Source organism: Arvicanthis niloticus, chromosome 23, assembly GCF_011762505.2.
Source record: "Arvicanthis niloticus isolate mArvNil1 chromosome 23, mArvNil1.pat.X, whole genome shotgun sequence".
Lineage (NCBI taxonomy): Eukaryota > Metazoa > Chordata > Mammalia > Rodentia > Muridae > Arvicanthis > Arvicanthis niloticus.
This window is the reverse complement of record NC_133430.1, coordinates 32,278,766-32,306,381: the sequence shown is the minus strand read 5'-3', so window position 1 is coordinate 32,306,381 and position 27,616 is coordinate 32,278,766. Positions and strand designations below refer to the sequence as shown.

Genomic DNA, 27,616 nt, shown 5'->3' with positions numbered 1-27,616 from the left:
ATTTGTGTTTTCTTTTTTTCTATAAAAACTTTAAATTCGTGTGTGCTGGGGTTGGGGGGGGGGGTTTACATATGTACTTTGTTGACTGTTCCTCGGGATGAAGGCTGAGAATTTCTGGCTTGGTCACAAAGGTACAGAAGTTTTAAATGCTCTTAAATTCATATCACTAACAGCCTTTCAAGAAAGACCTTCATATATGTTTACAAACACACACACACACACACACACACACACACACACACACACACACACAAGCAGAATTCCAGGACAGCCAGGGTTACATAGAGAAACCTCATCTTAGAAAAAACAAACAAAAAATGCGTCTGTTTAACTTATCTATCATCTATCTGACTTCTTAGGGAAGAAAAAATATCTCGGTTGCAAAAAAAAACCAAACCAAACCAAAACCAAAACCAAAAAACAAAAGAACCCAAAAAAACCCACAGCATTTTGTAATACTTTTAAGTGTGTACTTCAGGTTTCAGGCGCCTGAGTTCTCCTTGGGGCATCTAGAGTAAAGGAACGAGAAGTTCACAGTTTAATTCTAGGTATACTGAGCAAGACGTCAATAGCTGCCGGGGACAGTTAACTTTTCCCATCATTTTTCCAGGGAAGGACTTTCTATTTTAAAAAGTTCTTTTTATATCAGATATGCAAATGTTATCAGAAGGTTTGAAAGTTCCAGGTTTAAGGCAATACTGGCTTTGGGAAAGTGCATGGATTACTTGGCGTGGGTAATTGAGATCTCTTCTACGACAGCACCTGCTCAGTGGAGAGGTTGGAGGACCGGGGGGTGGGTGGGGGGTGGGTGGGGGGTGGTGGTGGTGGTGGGGGGGGTGGGTCCGCCAGCCGTCCCACAATGCTCCGCTCGCGCCACCCTGAAGGCGGAGAGAAAGGTCCGCTGCCAATGCAGCCAAGCCGGAGAGCTCCAGAGGTGCGCCTGCGCACTGACCCCAGCGGGCCCTAGCAACCAGAGCAGTGACGGTAGCAACCGCCGGAATGGTGAGTACCCTCCAGGCCTCTCAGCCAACCCCGAGAGGAGATTGAGAGTGGAAAAAGGGGTGACTGTGGGGTGTGGAGGGTGGCAGGGTGCTGGCACCGCGGGTAGGGCGAGGAAGGGAATGCTGGCTTCACCGAACCGCAGGCCCGAGGCCGCAGCCGTCTGGGCGGGGGGTGGTCTGCCGAGAGAGGCCAGAGGCTGACAGGAAGTTCGGTTAAGCTGGAGGGACTCTGACAGAAGAAAAGGAAAGACAGCTGGAAATGCTCGGGAGAGCGGATTGGAGTGGGAAAGGTGATAGGATGGGCGCTGTGATGAAGCGATCTCTTTGTATAACCGTGATTTTAATTCTCACCCCCTGGGTGGGATGGAGGGGTCGGGGCTGGTTACAGAGATCTCCAGCTGCAGCAGAGTTAGCTGTGCCCAGTTGCTCTCGTAGTGAGGGTGAGTCCTGTTATTTAGAGCCGCCGTTCAAACTCTCTTTGATGGATTTATCAGGCCAAATGTTCCTCCAGTTCCAGCATGACCAAATATGAGCTTCGTTGGAATGCAGATTTGTTGTTGTTGTTGTTGTTTATAATACGACAGGGGGGTTCAGTAATGTGTGTTTCAACCATGCACCTCAGGTAACTCTGAAATTGGGGAGCATCTCACCACACTTTGAGGAACGCGGCGGGTTTAGGTTTGTAGTCAACCAGTAGTCTACGCAAAGTTCTCACGAAGCAACCATTTTAGCAAGTGATGCTTGTCACCATGGAAAACACACCTCTTTTGCTTACGTAATTGACATTTCAAACGACTTCAGATCGAACCCAGCCAGAACTATTTAGCGAAATATAAGATTGACTTGCCAACTGGAGATGTTGGATATTGGGGGTCAGTTGCTGAGTGGTTTGCCTAGCGTGCATGGAGCTATAGATTCAATCCCCATCGCCATCGCCACATATATATCAAGCAGAGTGGTGCATACCTTCTTGTCTCAGTACTCAGAAGGTGGAGGCAGGAGGATCAAGAGTTCAAGGTCATCCTTAGTCTGAGATAAATAAGACACTGTCTCAAGGGGTGTGTGTTTAGGAGGGGGATAGGCATACAGCTCAATGCTGAAACTAGTAGAGCACTTTCCTAGCATGCATGAGACCCTAGATTGGATTACTAACAATGCACAAGAAAAAATCAGAAACAAAACGGTATAATTAGTAGTTGTGAATGTGTGTGTGTGTGTGTGTGTGTGTGTTTTCCAGTGCTATATCAATGCACAGAAATTAAGCCTAGGGTATCAGAATAATGAAGTCGTGTTCCCTCATACCGACTGCATAGTGGTAATCTGGTTCCTTCAGAAATACAGGTCCATGTATTTGATTTTTTTTTTTTTTTAAATATGGGCCACCATACCTGGCTGTTTTTAGACTTGTTTTTCACTCTGTCTGTGGGCACCTGTGGAGTCCCTGTCCCCCTGGAGCAGGAGTTACAGGTGGTTGTGCGTCACCCAGGGTGGGTGCTGGAAACTGAACTCTGGTCCTTTGTTTGCATTGTACGCCATAAGTAGCTTCAACTGCTGAGATCTCTCCAGCCTCTGAATTTTTTAAAAAGTAGCTTCGAAAGTCTTGTTTATGATAGTTTTCAAGAAAGAAAGAATGTATTTTACATTCCAACTCCAGTTTCTGAGTCTGGAGGCATGGCTCAGAGAAGAAAATAATGGCTGCCAAGCCTGATAACCTGAGTTTGATCCCTGGGACCCACATTTAATATTAACAAAACACACTTAGATAATTGATGCCATCTTTCATTTTCTGTTTTTGAAGACAAGGTCTCTCTGGATAGCTTAAGCTTGCATTGAATTTGTTCTGAATCCTTGGCCAGCCTCAAGGATTTTTGATCCATGGCCTACTGAGTCCTAAGATCATAGGCATATGCCACCAATGCTTGGCAAGCCTTCTTTCTTGATGGTGTATAAAGTTAAGGGTATTATTTAATTAATGGATTAATTAATTTTTATATTTGAAGAAATGTAGTGATAGGATGCCTTTTATTTTTCTTGCAAGTTCCACCAGCCAGAAATTATTTGGAGTTGAGGAGAATTAAATTCTTTACATGACCTCTGACCTTACCTAGCCAGCTGTACCCACTCATGATGTCCACTTGGTCCTTTAGGACTTCTCAGCTCCTATCTGTAAGAGGAACCAGTATCCCCATAGCAAACTATATTTCAATAGATAGATTGCTTCTAACTCTATCCCTGCAGTGCTGTAAAAGTGGTCTTGTATGTGTCCCCTTTTTATGGGCCCAGGCAAGATTTCACTGGGAAGGAGTGTTCAGTCAGAGGCCTATGTGCACTTCCTCTTCCTTTTCCGGGATGTGTAGAACAGTTTCCACTCCCTCCACCGTTGCCCAAGAGTTCCTATTTCTCTATATTCTTGCCAACTTTTTGCTAATCTGAAGATGTATATATGCACATATATATATATGGAATTCTGTTGTTTTACTTTTAATTTTTCTGATTTCCAGTGAATACAAACACTTGATAGTCTGTCTAATTGGGTGCCTGGGGTTGGCTATCTATGAAGTGTTAATTCATAGTTTTGTTAATTTAAACTTTTTGTTTGTGAATTTTAGTAGCTTCTTGTATATACCACATGCTGTCATAGTCTTATATTGGCTTCCAGCGGCAACTGTCTTCTGACTCTGTTGTTAGCCTTGTCAGTGTGTGGCCGCTCACTGAACCGCTTGTACTAAGAGACTGAGCATGAGCTGCACTCAGCAACCGTTTGATCGCTTTCTTTTGATCAGTTCAGTTTGTACTACTTTTATTACAACACTGACAAAGAGCCCTTGTGTTAAACTAGCAGCGATAATGGACGTCCTTGATGCGATTGGGATCCTAAAGACAATTATGTTACTGCTGTTGTCCCAGTCGGTTCGTATCGACCAGCTTATTTAAAAGGTGTGCTCTCTACATGTATCTGCACATAGCCTGATACCATTAATAACTTCTACCTTCTAATGTATTACTTATTTTACTTAGTATTTTATTATGTTGTATTTATTTATGTATAAATGTGGTACGTATAGGGCTACATATACACATGCATGTGCATATTTTATACACACACATATATACATCCACTTCCTTGAATAGATCTTAAATTAAGCTCTAGGAAGGCAGGAATCTGTTTTCTTCATTGATATGTCAAAATCCAATAGAAAGCCAGACATGACGGTGCACACCTGTTATCTCAGGACTCAGAAAAAAAAATACAGCATAGGAGAATGCTAGTCACACAGTAGACGTACAGCAAACAGTTGTGGAACTGAGTTCCCCAAGGTATCGTTTTTGTTTCAGTTTAACTCGCACCTGACAGCTTTTATTATGCAGTGTAGAATGTGTATGTTTTCCTGCACTTACTAAAGTAGACATGATTCCCTCCAATCCATTAATTAATGATCCACACTTAGAGATTGGTCTGTTTTGCTTGTATTGTTGAAATAAACTCTTTCTTTCTTCCTTGCTTTCTCTCTTTCTTTCCTCCTTCCTTCCTTTCTCTTTCTCTCTTTCTTTCCTCCTTCTTTCCTTCCTTCCTTTGAACGCCTGCCTCTGCTCCTGAGTGCTGAGAGTAAAGGCATGTGCCACCATTACCTGGCCAAGATAAACTATTTTGATCATGGTCATTAATGGTCATTATACGTCATTGGCTTTAAAGATTCTTATGATGGCTCTAGAATCAATTCTGTATTGAAAAATGAAGAGGGCTCTGTGCTATGGCTATGACACAGTTTACAGAATCCTCACAAATGTACAGCTTCCACACATTTTATGGTTTTTGAAACATCTTGTATAACAAAGAATATTTGTTCGTGAAAAGTTATTAGGACTCACTTGTAAACTGTGTAGGCTTGGAGCTTTCGGGGAAGAGAACAGGTTAAGTCTTTGGTTCCATCTGAATGCTTTAAATATTAGAGTCTTTTCAAAGTTTCTAATAGTTGGGGCTCTTTTTTTTTTCTAAGAATACATATGTTGTTTATGTCTTAAAGCTATTGCCATATTTTACTTCTAAATATTTTATTTCTAGAATCTCTGAAGTAGTTATTAATATTTCTCATGTTCTTTATTTTTAATTTATGTCTTTCATTTTTGCCCAGTCAAGCTTGCAAGAGATAGAAGAACCTCGTTTTAGTGTTCCCTTTTTCTTTCTTCTGTCTTCTTTGAGTTTGCACTGGTAACTTTCTAAAGTATGCTGAGTGCTTAGCCCATTTCTTTCTTAAACCATGTTTTCTGGCAATACAAATGACAACAGAAGTTTCCTATCAAATTTTGATGTCTCCTTCCCATCCCGCCATTGGATCCTGGGGATTGGCTGTAGGGCTCTGGGCATGGAAGGGAAGCATTCTGACCTCTGGTATACCTCAGCATTTTCTTTTTTTCCTCTTTGAACTTATGAGTTATTAGTACAGATTTCTACTTTCTAGATGTAGTAATATCTGACTTTTTTCTTTTTGCTGTTGTTTATGGTTCTTAATTCATTAAGGACATCTGTTGTATGCTTTCAAAGTTTTTAATATATTGAATCAAAGATGCTATTTATTATTAGATGAAACATTTTATGCTCTACTAAGAAAGAAAATAAATTGGAATTAAATTATACCAGATACTTTTCTGTCACTTATAATATTTATTTTGTACTTGATTTTTAAGACTTATTTTTATTATGTTTCCATGGGTCTCTCTCTCTCTCTCTCTCTCTCTCTCTCTCTCTCTCTCTCTCTCTCTCTCTCTCTCTCTCTCTCTGTGTGTGTGTGTGTGTGTATGTGTATGTGTGTGTGTGTGTGTGTGTGTGTGTATGTGTATGTGTGTGTGTGTGTGTGTGTGTGTGTGTGTGGCCAGAGGTACAGATACCCTGGAGCTGCTGGAGTTACAGATGGTTGTGAGCTGCTTTGTATGGATGCTAGGAGCTGAACTCTGGTCCTCTGGAAGAACAAAAAGTGCTCTTAATAACTGAGCGGTCTCTTCCGCCTCCTTGTACTTAATAGAGATCTTTATTAGGAATTCTTTTACATACATTTAAGTGCTCTTCTACATATATTTTTATTTGTAAAATATAATGCTTCCTTTCCATAAGCAAAGCCCTAGAGTCAGATTTTTTTGGTCAGGTTATCCTTTGCAGACATGAAAAATAAATATATATTATAATAAAATTGTTAATATTTTTCTAAAATTTTACAACAGCTATTTTGCCTCAGTGACTGTAAATTGTTCATAATTAGAATGTGTGCTCACATTTTGATGTTAAGATATAAAAAAGATATAGAATCAGTGGAAAAAATCTATCTTAATATCAAATACTGAAAGCTATTTATTTATAAACCAAGTTGGAGTAAAATGTTTGGATATGACACAATAATTTCCACATTTTCCTTGGGAGGTATTTAAAGAAATCACTGGGTTCTCAGGAGATTAACTGTACTTATATCTTAGAATTTCAAAGAAAGAATTGAATGTTTTTTTTTTATTTATTAGATATTTTATTTACACTTCAGATGCCATCCCCTTTCCCCATTCCCCCCCTTAGAAAACCCCTATCTCATGCCCCCTTTTCCTTTTTGCATTTATACATTTTTTTAAAAAAATGTTAATCATAGGCTTTATAAGTTTGGAATTGTTCAAGAATGTTTTAATGGTAGAATGTTTTAATTGAATGTTTTAATGGTAGAAGCCAAGGCCAGTAATTATTGCATTAAAACTGAATCAACAAATCACAGCACTAAACACTGCCTTTGCTTCTTCTCCTCTGCCCCTTTTAAGGCGAAAGCAACAACAATCAAAGAGGCCCTGTCCAAATGGGTGAGTAGACGGCTTTTCCTTCTTGTAGAAACTATACAAGGAAGATTCGAGCTGTCGTTTGCATCTGACTGTTGAGCACAAGAGATGCTTTTGATGAGGGGACTGTGGTAGTGGATGCCTGAGCCTACACAAGTAATGAAATTGTATAGGAGTTAACATACAGTATAAATATGCACACACTCATAAACACAACTGATGCCAGGCAGATTGTAGAAAATCTGAGTAAACACTGGGTTATCAATAACAATACGCTGACTGTGATATTTTATAGTTCTGCTGAACATTACCACTGGGGAAAACTGGACAAATGATCTCCTTAGGGACTGTGTGTGTGTGTGTGTGTGTGTGTGTGTGTGTGTGTGTGGTGTGGTGTGCTGGGGTGGATGAACCCATGGGTTACTCATGCTAAGCAAGTGCACTACCAGGTGTGCACACCTCGCCTCTGATTTACTGTCTGAACCACTGAGCTATGCATCTCTATAGCTAGACTTTTGAGTATAGATCTTTCAGCAGCCTATGTATCTGGGAAGTAGAGACAAAAGTAGATAGAATAATGAGATATTTGAATTCTAATTTTAGTGCCTCTACATTTCTGTGTTTATTCTGACTGCATTTAAGGATTCATTTCTTGGGATTGGGCAGGTGACTCAGTAGTTAAAGTGTTTGGTGCATAAGTACAGGACCTGAGTTCACATCTCCAGCACCCACATACAATACCACCTGTAAATCCCAGTGCTGAGGAGGCAGAGACAGGAGGATTCCTGGGGATTACCAGCCAGGTTAGCTGCATCTGGAGCTCCAGGTTCAGTGGGAGACAGTCTCAAGAATGAAGGAGGATGTTAGGGATGAGACTCAACCGGGAGAGTGGGATGCTCTCCTAGTGCACACAGAGCCCTGCGTCTGATATCATCCCAGCAGTCAGGACATGGAAGTCGGATAAACATAAATAAGTTCAAGGTCACACTTGACTGTGTGATGTGTTCATAGTCAGCCTGGGATACAGAAGACCCTGCCTCCAAAAGCCAAAAATAAATATATAAATAAATAAGACAGTGATTGAGGAGACAATGTCAGCCTCTGGCTTTCATAGGTATACTTGTGCAAGCACACTCACACATGCTCACACAGACAATCACATACACATGCATGCACGTTTCTGCTGGGCCTTTTTTTAAAAATTTTATGAAATTAAGAAATTTCATAAAATTTCTTAAAGGAAGAATATGAGGTAAACTCACATTTAATCTTCCTTAAATTGTATTTTAGGACTTTATCATAATAGCTAATGTTTGGTTTTTTTTTTTTTTTTTTTTTTTTTTTTTTTTTTGGCTTCATTTAGTTTTGGTTCATAGATTCTATTTCTAGTTACATTATAGCTAGTATAGTCTTTAAGTTTAAGATCTTTGTAGGCATTAAGCATTCTTTTTTAATGACTAACCCAACGTTCTCTTTTTTAACATTTAAGTCTTTTAATTGATATGTAAAGATTGTACAGATACATAGAGTATGATGTGACATTTTCATACATATTTAAAGCATATCATTTTATTAAGGTAATTAACATATCTTTGACCTCAAAATTTTTATTTCTCCTTGTGGTAATAAAAATCTTCTATAAGCTCTTTTGAAATACTGAGTTTATGGCCACACTACCCTGATTGCACACAATCTTATCTGAAATGTACAAATTTATCATAATCGTTCTACTGTGCCAGAGAATACTCCAGCTTGCTCCTCACAGCTATCCGGCTAATTTTGTCTTTCCTCCCCGTTCTTCCCAGGCTCTGGTAACTGTCAGTCTACTCTTTATGAGATAAGATCTACTTTTTTACCTCCACGAATGAGTGAAACATGAAATATTTGTCCTCTGGGCCCATCATATTGGCACAAATAGTTCAACAGTTACTGAAGACCTACCAAGTGTTAGGTTCTTGTAACCTAACCCATAAATGTGATGAAAGTCGGCATGGAGAGGCCGGGGAGAGTACTTAGTTGGTAAAGTGCTTGTGCAAAAGCACCAGTACCTGAGTGAGATCCCCAGAAGCATGTAAGATGCTGGGCCCAGTTCTAGGGTTTGAGGGAAAGAGGACATGAAGATGTAGGGGATCCACCTGCCTGCCTCCCCACTGAGTGTTGGTATTAAAGACATGCACCACCAACCACCCAGTCATTATTTAATAGATAATTTGTTTGTTTGTTTGTTTGTTTGTTTGTTTTTTTGAGACAGGATTTCTCTGTATAGCCTTGGCTGTCCTGGAACTCACTCTGTAGACCAGGCTGGCCTCGAACTCAGAAATCCGCCTGCCTCTGCCTCCCAAATGCTGGGATTAAAGGCGTGCACCACCACTGCCCGGCTTATTTAATAGATTCTTGAAGAGCTTAAATATTACAAATAGAAGTTCTTTTCTGCTTATGTCCATTTGTAGGTCTTAACAATTATCTGACCCGGGTATATAGAAGCTTGGTTATAAGACAACTAAGTACAAATGCCAACAAGTAAATGGGGGATAATACTCTAAGTTACTACAGTATAGTAATTATTTTGTAACAAACATTGGAAGGCCTTATGAAATTCTGACTTCTTTTGTTCCACATTACAAACAAGGAACATTTTGTGCCAAATTAATTTTTCCCATAGGAAGAAAAGACTGGTCAGAAGCCATCTGATGCCAAAGAAATAAAGCTGTATGCTCAGATTCCCCCCATTGAGAAGATGGATGCATCTCTGTCCACACTCGGTAACTGCGAGTAAGTTCGCCTGTCCCATCCTCTTACTGTTGTTTCGTTTTCCTTCCTTTTCATATACAAACTAGAAAAATGTTTACTTTCTGTGGCTTTTGTTGTTGTTTCTTGTAATTTCTCACTGACAAAGCCAAATGTGTGAACTTTTGACATTTTTGATAGAGTGACACTGTGCAACATTTTTTTTGTGCAGCTTGTATAAAATATTTGTAGATAGAAGTTTCCTAGTCTTTTGGAAGAAGCTAAATAACACAATAAATTATTACTTTGTTATGCAGCCTACTTCCTAAGCAGAGGGATAGTAGTTCAACGTTAACCTAGGAAACTTATCAAGACTGTGTTTCAGAATAAAATAAAAAAGGAAGCAGCCTAGGGAGGAGACTAGGGGGATGGTCAGTGGTCCCAGCACTTGCCAAACACTGAGAACTGGAGTTCAGATCTCCAGAACCCACATCAGTGCTTGGTAATTCCCAGCTCAAAGGGCAGAGACAAGGGATCTCCAGAGGAGAGTAGCCGTATCAGTGTGCTCTGAGTCTGATTGAGAGGGTCTGCCTCCGTGAGCAAGCTGGAAGGTGATGGCTGGTGATTCAGGAGCCTGATTCATCAACATCAGGCCTCCACCTGTGTCTGGACACATGCACATCCTACACATGAGGAAAGGTGGAGGTCAGACGCAGTAGGAGGGCTTGTCTAGTACTTGATGTGCAAGGCCGTGGGCTCCACCCACAGTACAGCAATAAAACAGTAAAACAAAATTAACATTCTGTTTCTTTCTCTTGTAAAGTTACCCTCCAAAATAAAAATCATGTTTATTTAACTAGATGCCCAAGAGATAACCCCTCAAAACAAAACAAAACAAAACTTTAAAATACAGTTCAAAATGCCTGGAAAATACAATCAATATGAAAAAAGGAATTAACATTGACTTAAATTGTAATACATTGTGGGACTAGTATCAGCATTTTGAGAATAATTTTAACCAGACTGGACATGGTGGCATATGCCTGTAACCGCAGGAGGCTGTAAAGTGGGAGGCTGAGGCCGGAGGGTCTTTAGCACAGGGTCAAATGAGATCCTGTCTCATAAAAAGAAACAAAGGATTCTAACTGGGACCAAATTATACTTATTTTGCAATCTTACTTTCTAGGTCTTTAAATATCAGGTTGATATTAATTCCTTTCATTTACTTTCCAAGCATACTCTCCATACGGTTTTTAGTAGGGTTCTGTAGCTAGTTTGAAACAATATTTTGAGACATCATGCTCATGTTTGCATGCTTCCTTGTCTCTTGTCAGGGCTGTAGACTACTCTAGAGTTCCCAAGGTTCTTTCCTGTTCTTCACCCTGTGTTTATTTAATTAGGGTCCCCTTGCTTGCCCTTTCTGTAGGAGGTAAGCCAAGTCCCAGCTTTGCAGAAGCATAATGTCTCCTAATGCAATCGTAATGTCTTATTTACAGTCACCAAATTAGGCCATTTCTGGGCACATATCTTCAAACTGATTAGGCTGATATCTTTGGGTTAAAAGGAAAAGCAAACTAATTCCTTGTGATGAAAGCATACCCCATAGCACAGGGAAAACGTTTTGCTTCAGCTATGGCTTCAGAGTAATCAAAATATGTTCTTTATCATAAAACTGTCTGAAAGGCAGGGAGTTTGGGGTTGGTTTGTGCGATGTACCAAAGTATGCCCACAGAAAGCATGCAGAAGAGCCAGCCTGTTAATAGTCTACGAACATCTTTTGGACAGGCTGCCTCAAGAGGAATCAGAATATAGAATTCCTTCCCAACCATAGCCTTGAATTTAAAGGCATTCTTCTCTCCACGGGTAGTGCTCAGGAGTGGGTGAGTTGCTAGAAAATCAGCAGCTTTAACCCTTTACTTACCAGCTATTTATATAGTAATTGCCTTTGCTTTTTCAAGCAGACTAAAAATGAGTAATTCCTCCTCAAGTCAAATCATGAGGGTAAGATACATGTTCTAGGGTTTCAATTTTGGCCCTGCTGTTTTGTAACTGTGTAATATTGGGAAAATTGCTTAAACAGCTTTGCATCTCAATTTCATTCGTAGAATGCAGTAAAAATAATATCTCAGAAGACTACGAAATATTGATTCAAACAATACATGTACTAAACATTTAATAGATAACACCAAATTGCCCTTTAAAAGTTTGTTTTTAATTCCCTATAATGAGTATGTATTAACTCTTATGATCAATGGGGAAAGATTTCAGAATGAAGGACTAGATTCTCTGACGGAAGGGGAAACTGACTCAGTATGAAAAGAAACATGAATTTAAAGTCTTCCATGGGCATTACTATAGATAAATAACTTCTGACATTCCACCTAGGATTTTCTCATTCATTAAAGTTTTTCTTTCTTTCTTTCTTTCTTTCTTTTTTTTTTAAAGGAAGCTTTCCCTGTCTACAAACTGCATTGAAAAAATTGCCAACCTGAATGGCCTAAGTAAGTGACCCATAGTCCAGAGAGTTCTTAGCGCTCTAGTTATGGAGCAGACATTCGGGAGACACCGTGTCATCCCAGCGGCTGGCACCTGTTGTAACCACAGTACATTGTCAGATGATAGAGACTATATGTAAACCATGTCTTAGGTTTCCAACAAAAGGGAGGGGGTGGTGGCGTGAGAGCAGTCTGTTGAAAGCTTCTCTATAGTTAGAGTTGAGACGACTAAGACAACCAGCTCTCTCACTGTGTATTTTTTTGTTCAGATTTGTCCTGTGTGTGTTGTAAACTTGTTGTTTTTCATTTTAAGTCCTCACTACCATGTTCTCTGTTCTCCTTACCCTTGTGAACGGTGCCACCGCCCTCCCAGTGGCCCAATGGCTGCTGCAATTAGTGACTTAAGTGACAAATTTATTCTCTCACAGTTTTAGAAGCTGCAAATATGAAATTAGTTTCACTGAGCCAAAAATGGAGCCTCCCTCTGAGATTTTTGGGAAGAGTCTTTTTCTTGCTTGTTCCATTTTCTGGTGGCTGCCACATTCCTTGGATTCTGGTGGCGTCATACAAATTTCTGCTTTTGTGGTCCAAGTACCTTCTATTCTGTCTGTGTTTAAGTTCCTCCCTCCCTCCCTTCCTCCCTCCCTCCTTCCTTCCTCCCTCCCTCCCATAAGGACATGTGTGCACTTTCAGCACACCCTCATAGTAAGAATGACCCCAGTCTCAAGATTCTTTTCTTCCTTCCTTCCTTCCTTTCTTCATTTCTGTTTTTTCTTTCTTTTGTCTCCTTTTTTTGGTTTGTTTTTCTTTTAAGACAGGATCTTTATACAGGCCTGGTTGTCTTGTAACTCACTATGTAGACCAGGCTGTCTTCGAACTCAGAGAGATATGCTGGCCTATACCTCCCAAGTGCTAGCTCTATGGCAAGTTCTTTAGACATCTACAAAGGACTTTTCTGCCCTATAGAGCATCAGCTACAGACTCCAGGGATTGGCATGTGGGTGTCTCTGGGGAGCCAGTATTTAGTTTATAGTGCTCTTCTTACCCTGACAAGCCCTGATCCAAGTCCACTCCTGAGTGGTGTTTATTCTCCTCTGTGAAGGGCCACGCAGATTGCTGCTCTCCATTTCCAGGAGCTGAATCTTTAATGTAGCACCTTATTAGCTTCCCTGTAAGTCTCACAGAAAACAATGCATCTGAATTATTATGCCTTCCTGTAAGTGTACAAATCAAATGTACACAACACAAACTGGGATAGTTTGAAGAACAGCATATGTTCTTGTAGCATAGGTTCTAGTGTGCATTTAAAACACGATCTTTTTATGTCAGTCATAACAGACTGTTTGCATGTTTTGGGTGTATTTAAGAACACATGTGTGCATATTGTGTGTGTTGTAGGTGGTGTTGCTGTGTGAAACAGGCTTTCTTACAGCTGGACTATGGTGGTGCATGCCTTTCATCCTAGCATTCAGGAGGCTGAGGCGGGTGCATCTCTGAATTCAGTGGCAACCTGGTTTACAGAGTGAGTTCCAGGACAGGGCTACATAGAGAAAACCCTATCTTGGGAAATTAAAAAAAAAAAAAAAAAAAGGGAGCTTTCTTTTCTGGCTAAGTAGACCAGGCTAGCCAGCCAGTCCCAGGGATCTGCCCATCTTCACCTCACTAGACCTGGATTTCAAGTGCACACTATAGCAGCTTTTTCATGGGTCTGGGAATGAGACTCAGGTCTTCATGCTAGCTCTGAACTATCCACCTAGCCTACCGCACACTCAATTGATGTCACAGCCTATTAAAGGATCATGACTTGTGTTGTTTGAGAAGCATGTCCTGGTGACTGTGGTGACGGTGGCTTAAGTGATCCTTTCTCTTTCTGTTCTTCAGTTAACTGTCACACTGATGCCAGAGTTCTCATTCTGAAGAGACTCCACAGCAGAGACTTTTCTTTCATCAGTCCTCTTGCCTAATAGACACTTAAAGTCTAAAGGCTCCTGAGTCATCTGACGCTCATCCTGCCTAGTCCTTCTCAAACGGAGTGTACCGTTTCTTTGTCCACTTGTTTGTTGGTTTTCTTTGTTTGGTTTGTTTTTGTTTGCAACATGGTCTCACTGTGTAGCCCTGGCTGTCCTGGAACTCACTATGTAGACCCAGTTGGCCTTAAACTTAGAGACCCACCTGCTTCTTCTCTCTGGGCGCTGGAATTAAAAGCATGTGCCACCACACCTGGCTGTACGTTCTTTATAACTTTTGTATGTTTGCATATAGTGTGTTCGTCATTGAGTACAGCCTTGTTATCTCACAAGAAAAAGCTTGTGAAATTAAGGTCAGGATCAAGAACGCCACATTAAGTGCCACACCCTCTCTAAGACCTCCCAGATCTCCAGCATCAGGATCACTACTTTGAGAGTATTTATAATACTTTACCGTGGGCTTTAACATTTGCCTACTAATGCAGTTAATGTAAAGATCAAGGGAGCTAACATATATAAAGTATAGAATTGTATATGGTGCATATTAAATGAAGACTAAAGCTGGGTATGGGAGTGTAAATAATTGAGCTACTCAGGAGGCTGAGGAAGGTGTTTGGAGTTTGAGGCCAGCATGAGCAACCTTGCAGGACCTTGACTCAAGAATAAAACTCTGTTTAAAGGGGAAGGACTGAAGCTAGGTATATGGCTCATGTACATGGGAGGCTCAGGCAGAATGATCCCTGGAAGTTCGAGACCAGCCAAGGCTACATAACAGGTCAGCCTGTCTCAGAATTGGAGGAAGGCTGCTGACGAGCTTCAACATAGACTGCTTGCCTGATACATAGAGGGCCCTGGGTTCAATCTCCAGAACTGAAAACAAAACAAAAACCCTCAGTAAAGACTTGCAGTGATCATACTTGGGGACATGAGCTGTGCTTTGTGGCTTCTCAGCAGAATGCACCGCAGCTTAGAAACCTTCCTGTTTTCGTGTTAGGCAGACAGACTCCTTACTCCATGACGAATGCTCAGGAGAACCGGGAGGGAAGGATTCTCTTCAGTTCATGGTTCCAGAATTTTCAGTCAAGCTAGCTCATCTAGACTGTTGCTTTGGGCCTGAGACAAGGTGGACACCATGGCAGCATGTCGTGTCAGGAAAATCGGTGCTTCCCAAAAGAGAGAGGAAGGGGCCACAAACAAGGCATGTCTTCTCAGGTTATACCCACATTGGCCTGCTTCCCCCTTGTCCCCACTTCCTGTTTCTTACCATCTTCCACTAATGCCACAAGGGATTAATCTGTTCATCAGGACTCAGTCAGTTCCCCAAAGTTCCACCTCTGCACACTGTTGCATTTGGAACCAAGTCTTTAACAAGGGGACATGTCATATCCTAGCCATAGTGTCTATCCCAATCCACTCTGCACCCCATACCTCAGTGCCGTTGAGTATTTGGTGTTGGAGGCAAGTGTTGACTATTACTTGGCCTGTGTCTCAAATGGTGCTCCTATTCCAGCTGACTTGGTGTCTTTGTAATTAAAGACCCTGAAGATCAGAGGACTGCTTGTGGGAGTCTCTTCTGTCGAGAGACAGTTTTGTGCATTGTGTATTCATACCTAGAGATCTGGGTGTAATAGTCATCATTATGAAGCATTTCCTGACTCAGTATTTTGTAAAACTTTGTTCTCCATCATCTTCTGATTGGTCAGTAAAGAGCTGATCAGTCTATTTGCTGGGTAGGAGAGGAGAGAGAGGCTTAGGTGGGAGTGGGGGATTTGCTATGAGAGATTGGTTCATTGTGAGCTGGTCATTAGGGTATCACCATGAGAGGACAGGCGAATCAGGAGCAGCCAGGGAGAGACTAAGATGGGAAATAGTGGAGCACATGGCTGGGAGTAGGCTGGGCCAGCATGTTGGGTTAGACTAGCTCAGAACCTGTGCAGCTTAGTGCCTGAAGCTTTTAGAGGGGGCGATAGAATACCCCCCCCCAAATGTAGTTTACAGTATTGCAGTGTGGATTCTGAGAAATGAACTCAAGTCTTCTTGACTTGGCAGCACATGTCAACTAAACCTTGCTAGCTAGCCTGCCAATTTTGTAATAGCGCGCCTTTTTTTTTTTTTTTTTTTTTTTGAGACAGGGTTTCTCTGTGTAACCCTGGCTGTCCTGGAACTCACGCTGTAGACCAGGCTGGCCTCGAACTCAGACTCAGAGATCCACCTGCCTCTGCCTCCCAAGTGCTGGGATTAAAGGCATGCGCCACCACTGCCCAGCTATAATAGAGTGTCTTTAACTCACTGTGTAGAGATACTTATTTTGTAAGATTCCTTATAGCATGTTGTTCTACTAGAGTCATGATAATTGTGTGTATATTTTCATAACCAAAGTGCTTTCTTTCCACAACAGAAAACTTGAGGATTTTGTCCTTAGGAAGAAACAACATAAAGAACCTAAATGGACTGGTAGGTTGTTTAGTACTTTTTAAAAAGCATAGCCCCCTCCTTTTTAAAAATAAAAAATAGTGTTTTTAGATTGTAGAAACTCTACAAGCAGAAAACCAACTATGACAAGCAGCATCAAAGCCCTGACCGGTTAAAACTGCTCACCGCTTGCCTGAGCACTTATGTTTGCAATGCTTTGTAGTCAGTGACGTGAGATTGTACTGTACATGCTGTTTTATATCTTCTTATCTTTATTCATGTATTTTCAGCATCTGTCTACTTATTATGTGTACATGTGTGTTATGCTTGTGTCATGGCATGAATGTAAGATGTCAGAAGACAGTTTGAAGGGATCAATTCCCTTCCACTTGTGGGTCCTGGGAATTAAACTCAGGCCATCATACTTGGCAGAACGCATATTTATGCACTGAGCCACCTCACCAGGTCAGTATCTCCTTTTAAAATTTAATATGCAATTTCCCATGTAATTCGTGCAAGTATATCCATATGACATGTTTCCTGATGTCTACATTTGTTTGCTTGTGTGTGTACACCATGGCAGAGGAGGATTGTTTCGGGCTCAGTTGTCTTCTTCCACCAGGTGGTTCTCGGGGATTGAACTCAGGTTCTCAGGCTTAGCAGCAGATGCTTCAACTGGATGAGCCGTAATGAGTACTACTCTCCACCTGTATCTGATGAGGCATAAACTCTCTCAGAACAGGAAGGTTGAGTCTGGATTCAGCTAGTCTAGAAGCCAGTAACACTCGAGGACCTTACTGTCTGTTGCTTCAGAGCTGGATCTTTGTGGGGATGCCTGGCTTATTTCATGGGTGCTAGGATTCTTCTCAGGGTTACAGAGTACTTTAACCACCGAGATGCCTTTCCATCCCCATTAATACCTGCCTTAAGCCAGGGACTGCTCTAAGCACTAGATACATGGTAGAATTGAACAGTCTTTGTGAGCCAGGTGTGATGCTGCACGACTTTATCCCAGCACTCAGAAGGCAGAGACAGGTGGATCTCGGAGTTAAAAGCCAACCTGATCTACAGTTTCGGGGAAGCCAGGGCTACACAGAGAAACCTGTCTTGAAAAAGCAGAAAATAGCAGGGCAGTGGTGGCACACCTTTAATCCCAGCACTTGGGAGGCAGAGGCAGGCAGATTTCTGAGTTCGAAGCCAGCCTGGTCTACAGAGTGAGTTCCAGGACAGTCAGGGCTACACAGAGAAACTCTGTCTCGACTCTGCTCCTCCCCCCCCCCCAAAAAAAAGCAGAAAATAATACAGAAAAATAAAACAATCTACATTATAGGAGAAATGCTAGCAGCTAATTGTACATCAGGTGGTAATGAGGTTGAGATGGTTTATAGTGGGTGATGCTTGCTGTATAAGCAGTGGGACCTGAGTCTGTATCCCAGCATGCAGAGAAGTTAGGCATGGGGCACACTTGTAATCCCAGAAACTGGAAGCAGAGACAGGCGGATTCTGAGAGCTCAATAGCCAGCCTAGCCGATTGGTGAGCTCTAGGTTTAGTGAGAAACCCTGTTTCAAAAAATAAGGTGGAGACTGATAGAGATAGACACACCCAACTTTGACCTCTGGCTTCTACACACACACACACACACACACTCACTCATAGTCATATATACATGTGCACATACACCAAATAGAGTTTACATGACTAATCCATCCAGACTTTAGTTTTACATGTATCTAAGTATCAGACATTATTTCTGTTTCTCCAAGTGACTAGCGATGTTTAGAAGTCTCTTTTAGGGTTGGATAGATGGCTCAGTGGTTAAGTGCACTGGCTGCTCTGGTCAAGGCCCCAGGTTTGAATCCCCTTCCCACCTGTCAGCGCACACCATTCTGTAACTCTGGTTCCAGGGATCTGATGCCCTCTGTTGTCTGCTACAGGTACTGCATGCTCATGGTACTCAGGCAGATGTTCAGGCAAACCACCCATACACATAAATAAAAAGAAGTACTTTTTAAAGTCCCCTCCCCTGTGTGTGGGAATGCTACCCACTAAACTCTGTGTGTGAGTTCCTGCTCGCTGAGTTCCTCTCATGAGTCCCCGATGACTATCTGATGCCTTTCTCTTTCTTTTTTTCTTTCTTTTTTTCGAGACAGGGTTTCTCTGTATAGCCCTGGCTGTCCTGGAACTCACTCTGTAGACCAGGCTGTCTTTGAACTCAGAAATCTGCCTGCCTCTGCCTCCCAAGTGCTGGGATTAAAGGCGTGCGCCACCACTGCCTGCCCCCCCCTTTTTTTAGCTTAATATTATTTTTGATATCCACTAAGACAAGTCCTCTCTTGTAAAATGATTATGATTTTTCTTGAGTGTTTACTCTGAAGAAATTTGAGAATCACTTTGTTGAATTTATGAATATAAACTCCTTTTGGAAATCTTAATAGAAATGCATTAAATGTATAGATTTATTTGATTAATGTCTTTATAGCAATAATTTTCCTTACAGGAAGATGAGCTCATTTTGTTGTTCTTCAATACAATTATATTTAAGTTTTAATTTCTATAAGGCGCTGGTTCTCAGCCTGTAGGGTTGCTCTTTGGCAGTTGAACAACCCATTCCCAAGGTTCACCTACAACTATCGAAAACACAGATATTTATGTTATGATTAATGACAGTAGCAAAATTACAGTTATGAAGCTGTAGTGAAAATGAATATATGGTTGGGGGTCACCACAACATGAGGAACTGTATTAAAGGGTCACAGCATTAGGAAGGTTGAGACCACTGCTGTAAAGCCTTCTACACTTCTTGAGCAAAAATGTATTCCTGAAAATTTATAGTTCTCATTGCTACAATGAATGAGGTAGCTTTTCTTCAACAGCTGATAGTATATAAGATAAAAAGCTTTAAAAAACAAACAACAACAACAACAACAAAAAAAACCTGGGACTGTAATGCAGTGGTAGAGTAAGGCCCTGGTAGAGTTTAAGTCCGGAGCTTCCTGAGGGAGAAAAGAACCCAGTCATTGTATCCTTGAGTAGTCAGTTACACCTAGTCCTTAAGAATTTAGAAATTACACATTGTAAAATTGTAAGCAATGTTATATATCTGAATTCTTCATACAAATCAAACAATAATGATCTGTCACTATATGATCCAAAATGGTCTTCACGGCAGCCAATAAAGCCACTCCCACACTTACATACTGGTCACAAGAAGCCCCTTGTTTGATTTCAGTACTCACAATGTCATGCTGAGGACAGAACCCAGAGCACATGCATGCTAAGGCCACGCTCTGCCCTTAGCTACAGCTCAGCTGAGCTAAGTCTCCTCGGTTTTTAGTATTTTTTCTGCTATCTCATCACACTTCATGGAGACGTGAGAAAGATGGAGACCCAAGACAATGAAAGTGTACAGAAGGACACTTACGTTACCCGAAGACTAGTTCTTTTGCTCTAAGAGATATATGTGATATTATAATTGAATCATTTGGGAGATGTCAGAGTATTAGTTTAGAAAACTGAGTTAAGTCACAATTTTCTGGTATAGGAGTGCCAAGATAGAATGATTAAAATTCCCTCACCTGCTTGGAAAGTTAAAACTAAGATGAAGTGTGGAGTTGAGATGGCAGCTTTGACCCAGGCTACCCTATTCTCAACTTTCCTCCTAGTTTTGCCATGATGAAAAATTCATTAAGGATTTTATTCTTTCATAGTCTTTTAAAGGACAATTAACCAGAGTTAGATCTGGACTCACCAGATATCACCATGAAGGGCTATGTAAATTGTAAGGGGTGGGGGAGACACACAAATAGAAACTGAATGGGTCCTGCCCAGCGCTTTGTTTTAAAGGAAGAGATCATTGCATTTGTCTAATGTTACTAAAAATCTTTGTGCAAATGGTGATTGTCTAAGATTTAAGAGACAGTATAATAACTTTTATGCTAATAGAAAGATCAAGTGTTAAAAACTGAATTTTATATATCAAAATGATAAGATGATGTCTAAAGAGATGACTCAGTTGGTTTGCTGTACAGTACAAGGGGGTTGTGTTTGACCCTTAGAACCCACTTAAAAAGCACGATAGTGTGTGATTGTAATCCAGTCTGGGGAAGTAGAGATAGGATCCCTGAGGTTTGCTGGCCAGCCAGCCCAGCCAAATTGATGATCCCCAAGCCATTGAGAGACCTTGTCTCAAAGAACAAGGAAGGCGAATCCTGAGGAGTGACACACAGGCACACAATAATGATTTGGCTTGAGGCTTGCACAGTGAGACTGAGAAATAAGATAGGATAAATATAGCAAAATGGATATGGTATGTTTTGGATATCTGGGCTCTTAGAATACTAAATTCTCAATGTTAATAAATAATTTTTTTCCAGTAAATGTTGAGAAAAACTTGAATTTGAGAGCAAGTTCTGGGACTTAATATAAATGAGACCTTAGAGCCCTATATAATACAAATAAACTAAATTGGTTTATCTACTTTTAAGTTTTCTCAGGCCAAATAATATAACCTATAAGAAAGTAATTTGGGGGCTGGTGAGATGGCTCAGCAGTTAAAAGCACTGACTGCTCTTCCGTAGGTCATGAGTTCAAATCCCAGCAACCAGATAGTGGCTCACAACCATCTGTAATGGGATCTGATGTTCTCTTATGGGGTATCTGAAGACAGCTATAGTGGACTTACATATAATAAAATAAAAACCTTTGGGCCGGAGGAAATGGGACTGGAGCGAGAAGGAGGGGGGCGGGGAGTAATTTGGAACTATCATTCAATTCAGATGACGGAGTGGTGCCATTATTTCTCCTCTTGTGATTTTAGTAGCTATTTTGAATGTTTGTGAAGCTATTAGAGAACAGAGTTTAGATCCACTTAATAGGGGAGGGAATGTTCTGTTTGTTCCTTCATGAAATACAACTTCCACAGAGTGTCAGCTCTTCAGCAGGTTGACTGGCAAGTCTCACATCTCTTTAAAAGCCTTTCTGTGTGTTTGTAAGGGAGGAGACAGGCACTCAGGTTAACAATAAGAGTATAAATTCAGTGTTTTCCTTCCTAGGAAGCAGTAGGAGACACGCTAGAAGAACTGTGGATCTCCTATAATTTTATTGAGAAGTTGAAAGGGATCCATGTAATGAGGAAACTGAAGATTCTCTACATGTCTAATAACCTGGTAAAAGACTGGGGTAAGCTGAGAGTGCTTTTGTAGGCTCCTGCCTCCTGTTTATAGAAAACTGCCAACAGGAGCTAGGTGTTCACAGTGATGCACGCCTGTAAGCCACACACTCTGGAGGCTGAGGCAGGACAGAGTTTAAGGTTTAAGACTTACCTCTCAACACATTAATAAAAAGAGAAGACACCCAGTCAGGGGAGAGCACATACAGTAGGGCTCTTTGTTTCTAAACGCAGAGGAAAGAAGCTTTAGGAGTAACTGTAGAAATTCCCAATTTTAAATATGAGAACTGTATATTTAGCTATTTACTTAAGCCTGGGAAAATGATTCATGGGCAAAGTATCTGCTCTGTAAAGCTGAGGGCCTGTGTTCAAATCTCCAGTACCCATGAAAGCTGGGAATAGACAATGGGCCTCTGCAGTCTAAATGGTGGTAGGATCGGGGGGGACAAAGGGTCTTGGGCTCAATGGACACCCAGTCAAGTGGAATCAGGGAGCCCAGGTTTACTGAGAGCTCCTGTCTCTAAAAATAAGGTGCAGAAGATTTAAGGAAGACATCTGATGTCAACCTTTGATCTCCACATACACATACATACATACACATTGACTTATAGTAAATATGGTTGTGTAGGTCTTGATCCTATTAATCATGAAAAAAAAATGTCATCCAAAAGCTGTAGAAACTCGTTTAAATGTAATGAACATGGAAGCCTGATTTGATGCCTACATTGTCCCGCCTCTTTTGTATGTTACACTTTGAGCACGTTCTAACACCCTGCTATGTTTATACCATAAACTATGCCAAAAGCTTAAAACGTGTGTTGGGTGGATGGAATATTTTTCCAGCCGCCAGGTAGTTGACAGCTGAGAGGGACAAGTTTAGGAAGCTAATCATTCTAGAAGGTTCCAAGTTCTGTGGTGAGAATCTGAGTGAGTTGCTTTGAGAACTCAGAGATGATGGGGTATGCTGAGAGTAAGGGGGGTTAGCTTAGCTCCCCTGATGCAGCACCTCAGACACTGCTGGTCTTTGCAGCATGGAGCCTTCTCTGTTCATCCCCTCATGAGTGCAGTATTAAAGGGAGAAAAGAGGTTTTCACCCCCTCCCAATCCCATAATTTCCTCAAATAATGACTTTCTATGGTAAAGCTTCTCTTAGTCTTCAGAATCTTACCACTGCCCTGCATAGTCACAAATGGAGTTAGTGACTGAGTTCTGTCCCCAAACCCTGAGAGTGCAATCCTGATGTCTATCAACATGGGGAGTGTGTGTGCTTACAGCTGAGTTCCTGAAGCTGGCCGAACTGCCATGCCTGGAGGACCTGGTGTTCGTCGGCAATCCCCTGGAGGAGAAGCATTCTGCCGAGGGCAACTGGATTGATGAAGCTACCAAGAGAGTGCCCAAGCTGAAGAAGCTGGACGGTGAGTGCCCCTTGGGCTGGACATAGGTTCTGGTTGTTACAGGGTCTTATGTATAGTCTAGGCAAGTCTAGAATTCCCTATGCAGTCCAGGCTGGCCCCAAACTCACAAGTTCTGAGATTAAAGCCACTATACCCAACTATAATAAGTCATTCTTAATACCTCTGTTGAATGATGCCATCATTGTAGAGTAAGTCATGAGGAAAAGTTTATAAGGTCAATGGTCCCCAGTGGCTCTAACAGATGTATCCATTATCCCCATTCCCAAGACTCCTGTAAGACACACACACACACACACACACACACACACAGTGAACACAATATTCTTGTGCTCTTTGCACTCCCTTGTTTCTTCTCCCCACTCAGAACCTTCTGTCTGTCTCTAGATCAGTCTACCTCAGAGCTTTAACTGAGCCATGCTTATGTTTCCCTTCTCCCCTGTGGAGACACACCTAGACGTAAATGACGTGACACAGGAATAATCATGAGGCAGATGAGTTTCCAAGATAATCGTCATGTATGAGCTCTGTGTGCAGGCCGTCTCCGTGACCCTTTAAATGGTTTAGACTGCATTTGCGTGAATGAATATTTCATATTTAAAAAAAAGAGGGCCAAGAGTGTTGTTCAGTGGTTAGAGTTGCATAGAAGATGTGAAATCGTTCCCTTAAGAATGAAACAAGCCAGGTATGGTGGTGCACACCTTTAATCCCACTACTCAGGAGACAGAGGCAGACAGAGCTCTGACTTCAAGGCCAGCCTGGTGTAGACATACATACAGAGCTCTAGGACAGCCAGGATGACAGAGAGAGACCTTGTTTAAAGAAAACCAAAAAGAAAGAGACCAGAAATAATTATTTTTTCAATTTCAGGTACTCCCGTAATTAAGGATGATGAAGAGGAGGAAAGCTAAGACTATACTCTCCATTCTGTGTTAATTTATTTAAATGTTATGAGAAAAATAGATAAGTTTTGTATAATTGTCTATTTTAAAGATTTTGTGGGCAGAGTTCTTATAAAACACATCTCTCACTTCCATCCTTAAAAAAAACCTATTCAGTGTTTCTCCCTCAAACTAGTAGCACCAACTTTAGTCCAGTCCACCTTTGGAAACTACAAATGTCCTGGTTTGTCCAGTTACTTATGTCACCTGTCTCCTAGTATTTACAGACCAGTCATTTTTAACGGCAAGGGGACCTGTTATTTGTACTCAGTTGCTTAGTATTTTTTTAGCCCAGGCATTTTAAAGATAGACTTTCCCATCCATAGAAGGTTCAGACCCTTATAACTCAGAAGCACAAATGCAGCCCCTCTTTGCTTCAGAAGCAGCGTGGTGATAGGACACATTCCCATTAGAACATGGCGGCACCTAGATGCAGGAGTCCAACATCAGTTGGAAACACTGGTCAGAAAAGGAAGAATGGCTGTCATGGCGTCTTCTTGGCTCATGGTCTATTTTCTTCTTTTTCTAAAAATGTGTGCACTGTCAGCTGGAATTTAGGTTGTGCTACATGGATGGCTGCTGAAGTCATTATGTACAACCAGAGACCCCATGGTCCCCATCAGTGGCTAACGCAACTGGCAGGACCATTCCTTGATAGTACTGCAACTACATCAACCCTTGTGGACCTTGCTTTATGCAGATTTTTAAAAATAATTTCTCATGTGTTTAAAGCAGTAGTCAATAGTCCTAAGTATCTACCATTGAGGTTTCTAAAACCTTTACCCTAATGATTTACACTGGTACCCTTTGCTTTATAAGGGTATACACTTAAAGACTGATTTGGTACCTATAGATAAATGAAAGAGTATTTCAAAATATATTTTTGAGAAGATCTAAGTGAAACAGCTTTTAAAGTGTATTGTGTAAGTGGTGTGGGGGAGAGAGAAGTGTTTTGGGAGGGACCCCAGGGAAATGGCAATACGTTGCAGATTGTCTCCTGTGGAATGCTGTAGGTGTCTTAACCTCAGATCTGCAAAGCAATAGACAAGTGTGAAGATTATTATAATTTATCATGTAAGAAAAATATTCTGAAAAATGTAAAATGTCATCAGTACCAGATGAAGTCTCTAGTGGGCCATGTTAGAATCACTGACTGATTGCAGAGAGAAAGTCAGGAACCCCTGCCAAACTGTGCCTACAGTCTCAGCCAGAGGCTGCTGATTCTGGTCCCCGTCTCCGTGTGTTTCTCCCTGTAAGTTATCACAGTGAAGGGGGCAGAATCTTTTTTTTTTTTAATGATTATATAAGTAGTCTTGGTTTGAGAACTTATCATTTCAGTAAAAGTGACTCGATTTCTATAAGAGTCACACTGGTCAGAAGGGACCACTGCTTTGACAATCAAGTCTAAATCCATACTAGAATGCCTGGGTGTGGGCTGGAGAGACAGCGCAGAGGCTAAGAGTGCCTGTTGCTCAGGATCTGAGTTTGCTTCCCAGTACCCACGTGGAGGCTCACAGCCTCCTGGAACTCCAGGGGACCTGATGCCTATTCTGGCCTCCCTGGTGCCAGGTACACACATGTTGCACATACATACATGGAGACAAAACACTAAATACATAATAAATGTTTAAAGAATATCTAGTCTAATACCTTATACTCACTCCTTTTTAGCTTTTCTGATGGGGAGAAACTTTACCCTGACTGGCTTAAACATCAGATTGGCATTTCTCTTGTGAGCAACAGTGGTGAGACTTCCTTGGTGGTGCAGAAGGCCTATAAGCTGAGGGGACACTGTTATGGTTTCTTGTAGTTTACACAGGCAAGTCCTGTTACCACTGATGCTGTGCTTCCTGAAATGTACCTGGGAGTGAGGATGAGAAGTGGATGGCTTCACACTGGCTCTGTGAAGTGACTTACAGATGAGTGTTTGTTTCCAAATTCTGTAGTTGGGAAACACCCCTCCCCCATTTCTTAATGTCTTTTAATCACTGATGGTTCTCAGAGGTGTGCAAGGTGCTTTTCTGTGTCCATTTCACACAAAAACATTCTCAGCTCCTCGCCACAAATATTGGAATGACTTTAATATGTCTGTTCCTGGAATTAAAGCCAAAATGCATTCAATTTGAAAGTGGAAGGCCAGCCTAGTCTACAGAGCAAGTTCTAGAATGGCCAAGGCTACACAGAGAAACCCTGTCTTAAAAAACAAAACCAAAAAAAAAAAAAAAAAAAAAAAGGAAGGAAGGAAGGAAATAAGGAAATAAATGGAAGGCTGAGTACATGAGTGAGTCTCCGTCCTCCTTGTCCTCTCTGTCCTCTCCGCCCTCCTCGTCCTCCCTGTTCACTCTGATCAGTCTTGAAGTCTTCTTCCTCCACTGCTAAAGCTGTAGCTGAGGAAGATGGGGCTTATGCCATTCAGATTTGAGATTGGACCAACTTGAAATAGGTGCTTTCTGTGATCATTTGAACTTCTAGCATTATAAATAACGGTAGGGTGCAGAACGGCCCAGTATGGTATGTTAGAATTCTACATTCTATATTCGCTAATTCTGAGCTAATGGCCATACTCTAGCTAGGCCTTGGAAGGCTGTCATAATCCCTGCTTACTGCGCAGGGGTCCCCAGTGTGGGCACTGTGGGACTCGCTCTTGTGGGGGCCGTGCACTGTACGACGTTTAGCTGCGTCCCTGTCTTTTACTCCCTAGGTGCCTGCAGCCCCTCTCCAGTTATAGCAACAAAAGATGGCTGCAAGCATTGCCCACTGAGCCCTGGAGCAGGGGGATAGCCAAACTCTCTAGATAACAGCCAGTGTTTCCTGTGCCATTATTCTTCTGTGCAGGCTGTTCACCTTCAGTCTGTAGTCTGTGCCACTAGCATTATTATGAGAGAAGGTGACATTTTACCATCATGGCTGGAGCTGATCATGTGTTTGCCCTTTGGTGCAATGCTCATTTCATAGTCCCCACAGTCGCTCAGGCCTGGAAGCTGCAACTTTTATCTGTAGAATTTCAACTTGAGTTTCTTGTTCCCCTGCTCAGCTTAGGACAATGGTTGATCACTTAATCTACCTCTGTCACTGTCTACAAAATCCAACTTTACGATAGATTTTGTTTTGTCTCTAAAGCTTAATATTTGGATTATGATTTAGAAAATGTATCATCCTGAACAGACTTTTTTTGCAGACTGTATCAGTCATTAAGTCTAGACTGTGTTGTACTGAGTTCTCATGCCTGGAAGGTAGCTGGTGCAGGTGTCCAGTACTACTGACCAGAAGGATGCTGTTACTGCTCAGTAACTTGGGATACTTCCTGGGGCTCTGGAGTAGAAGTTTCTCATTGAATAGGTGTTTGTCAGGGGTCTGAGAGCAGAATAGGGAACAATGGAAATAATCTGTTACTGGCTCAGAGTTGGTGACGTGGAAAACGGGAATCTTTTACCTGAGTTTTTCTTTTTCTTTCTTTTTTTTAAGATTTATTTTATTTATATGAGTACACTGTAGCTGTCTTCAGACCCAACAGAATAGGGCATTAGATCCCATTACAGATGGTTGTGAGCCACCATGTGGTTGCTGGGAATTGAACTCAGGACCTCTGGAAGAGCAGTCAGTGCTCTTAACCACTGAGCTATCTCTCCAGCCCTACCTCAGTTTTTCTTTTCTTTTCTTTTCTTTTTTTTTTTTTTTTTTTAAA

General features: G+C 41.4%; 1 protein-coding gene across 2 annotated transcripts; it reads left to right on the top strand.

Moving 5' to 3' along the window:
* The first annotated feature begins 868 nt into the window (after positions 1 to 868).
* On the top strand, positions 869 to 27,616 carry Dnal1 (dynein axonemal light chain 1). Of its 2 annotated transcripts, none has more exons than XM_076921698.1 (8): positions 869 to 1,002; positions 6,795 to 6,833; positions 9,472 to 9,581; positions 11,982 to 12,037; positions 16,397 to 16,452; positions 21,463 to 21,589; positions 22,853 to 22,993; positions 23,861 to 27,616. In XM_076921698.1, the coding sequence occupies exons 1-8, from the start codon at positions 1,000 to 1,002 to the stop codon at positions 23,899 to 23,901; spliced, it is 573 nt and encodes a 190-aa protein (XP_076777813.1). In that variant the 5' UTR covers positions 869 to 999; the 3' UTR covers positions 23,902 to 27,616. The 2 variants fall into 2 exon arrangements, with proteins under 2 accessions (XP_076777813.1, XP_076777814.1); XM_076921699.1 differs by lacking the exon at positions 869 to 1,002 and adding an exon at positions 3,847 to 3,938.

Coding starts and splice junctions, on each gene's coding strand:
- Dnal1 (XM_076921698.1), top strand. Junction 16,453..21,462: donor TAAAGAACCTAAATGGACTG/GTAGGTTGTTTA, acceptor TTTCCTTCCTAG/GAAGCAGTAGGAGACACGCT. Junction 21,590..22,852: donor TAACCTGGTAAAAGACTGGG/GTAAGCTGAGAG, acceptor GTGTGCTTACAG/CTGAGTTCCTGAAGCTGGCC.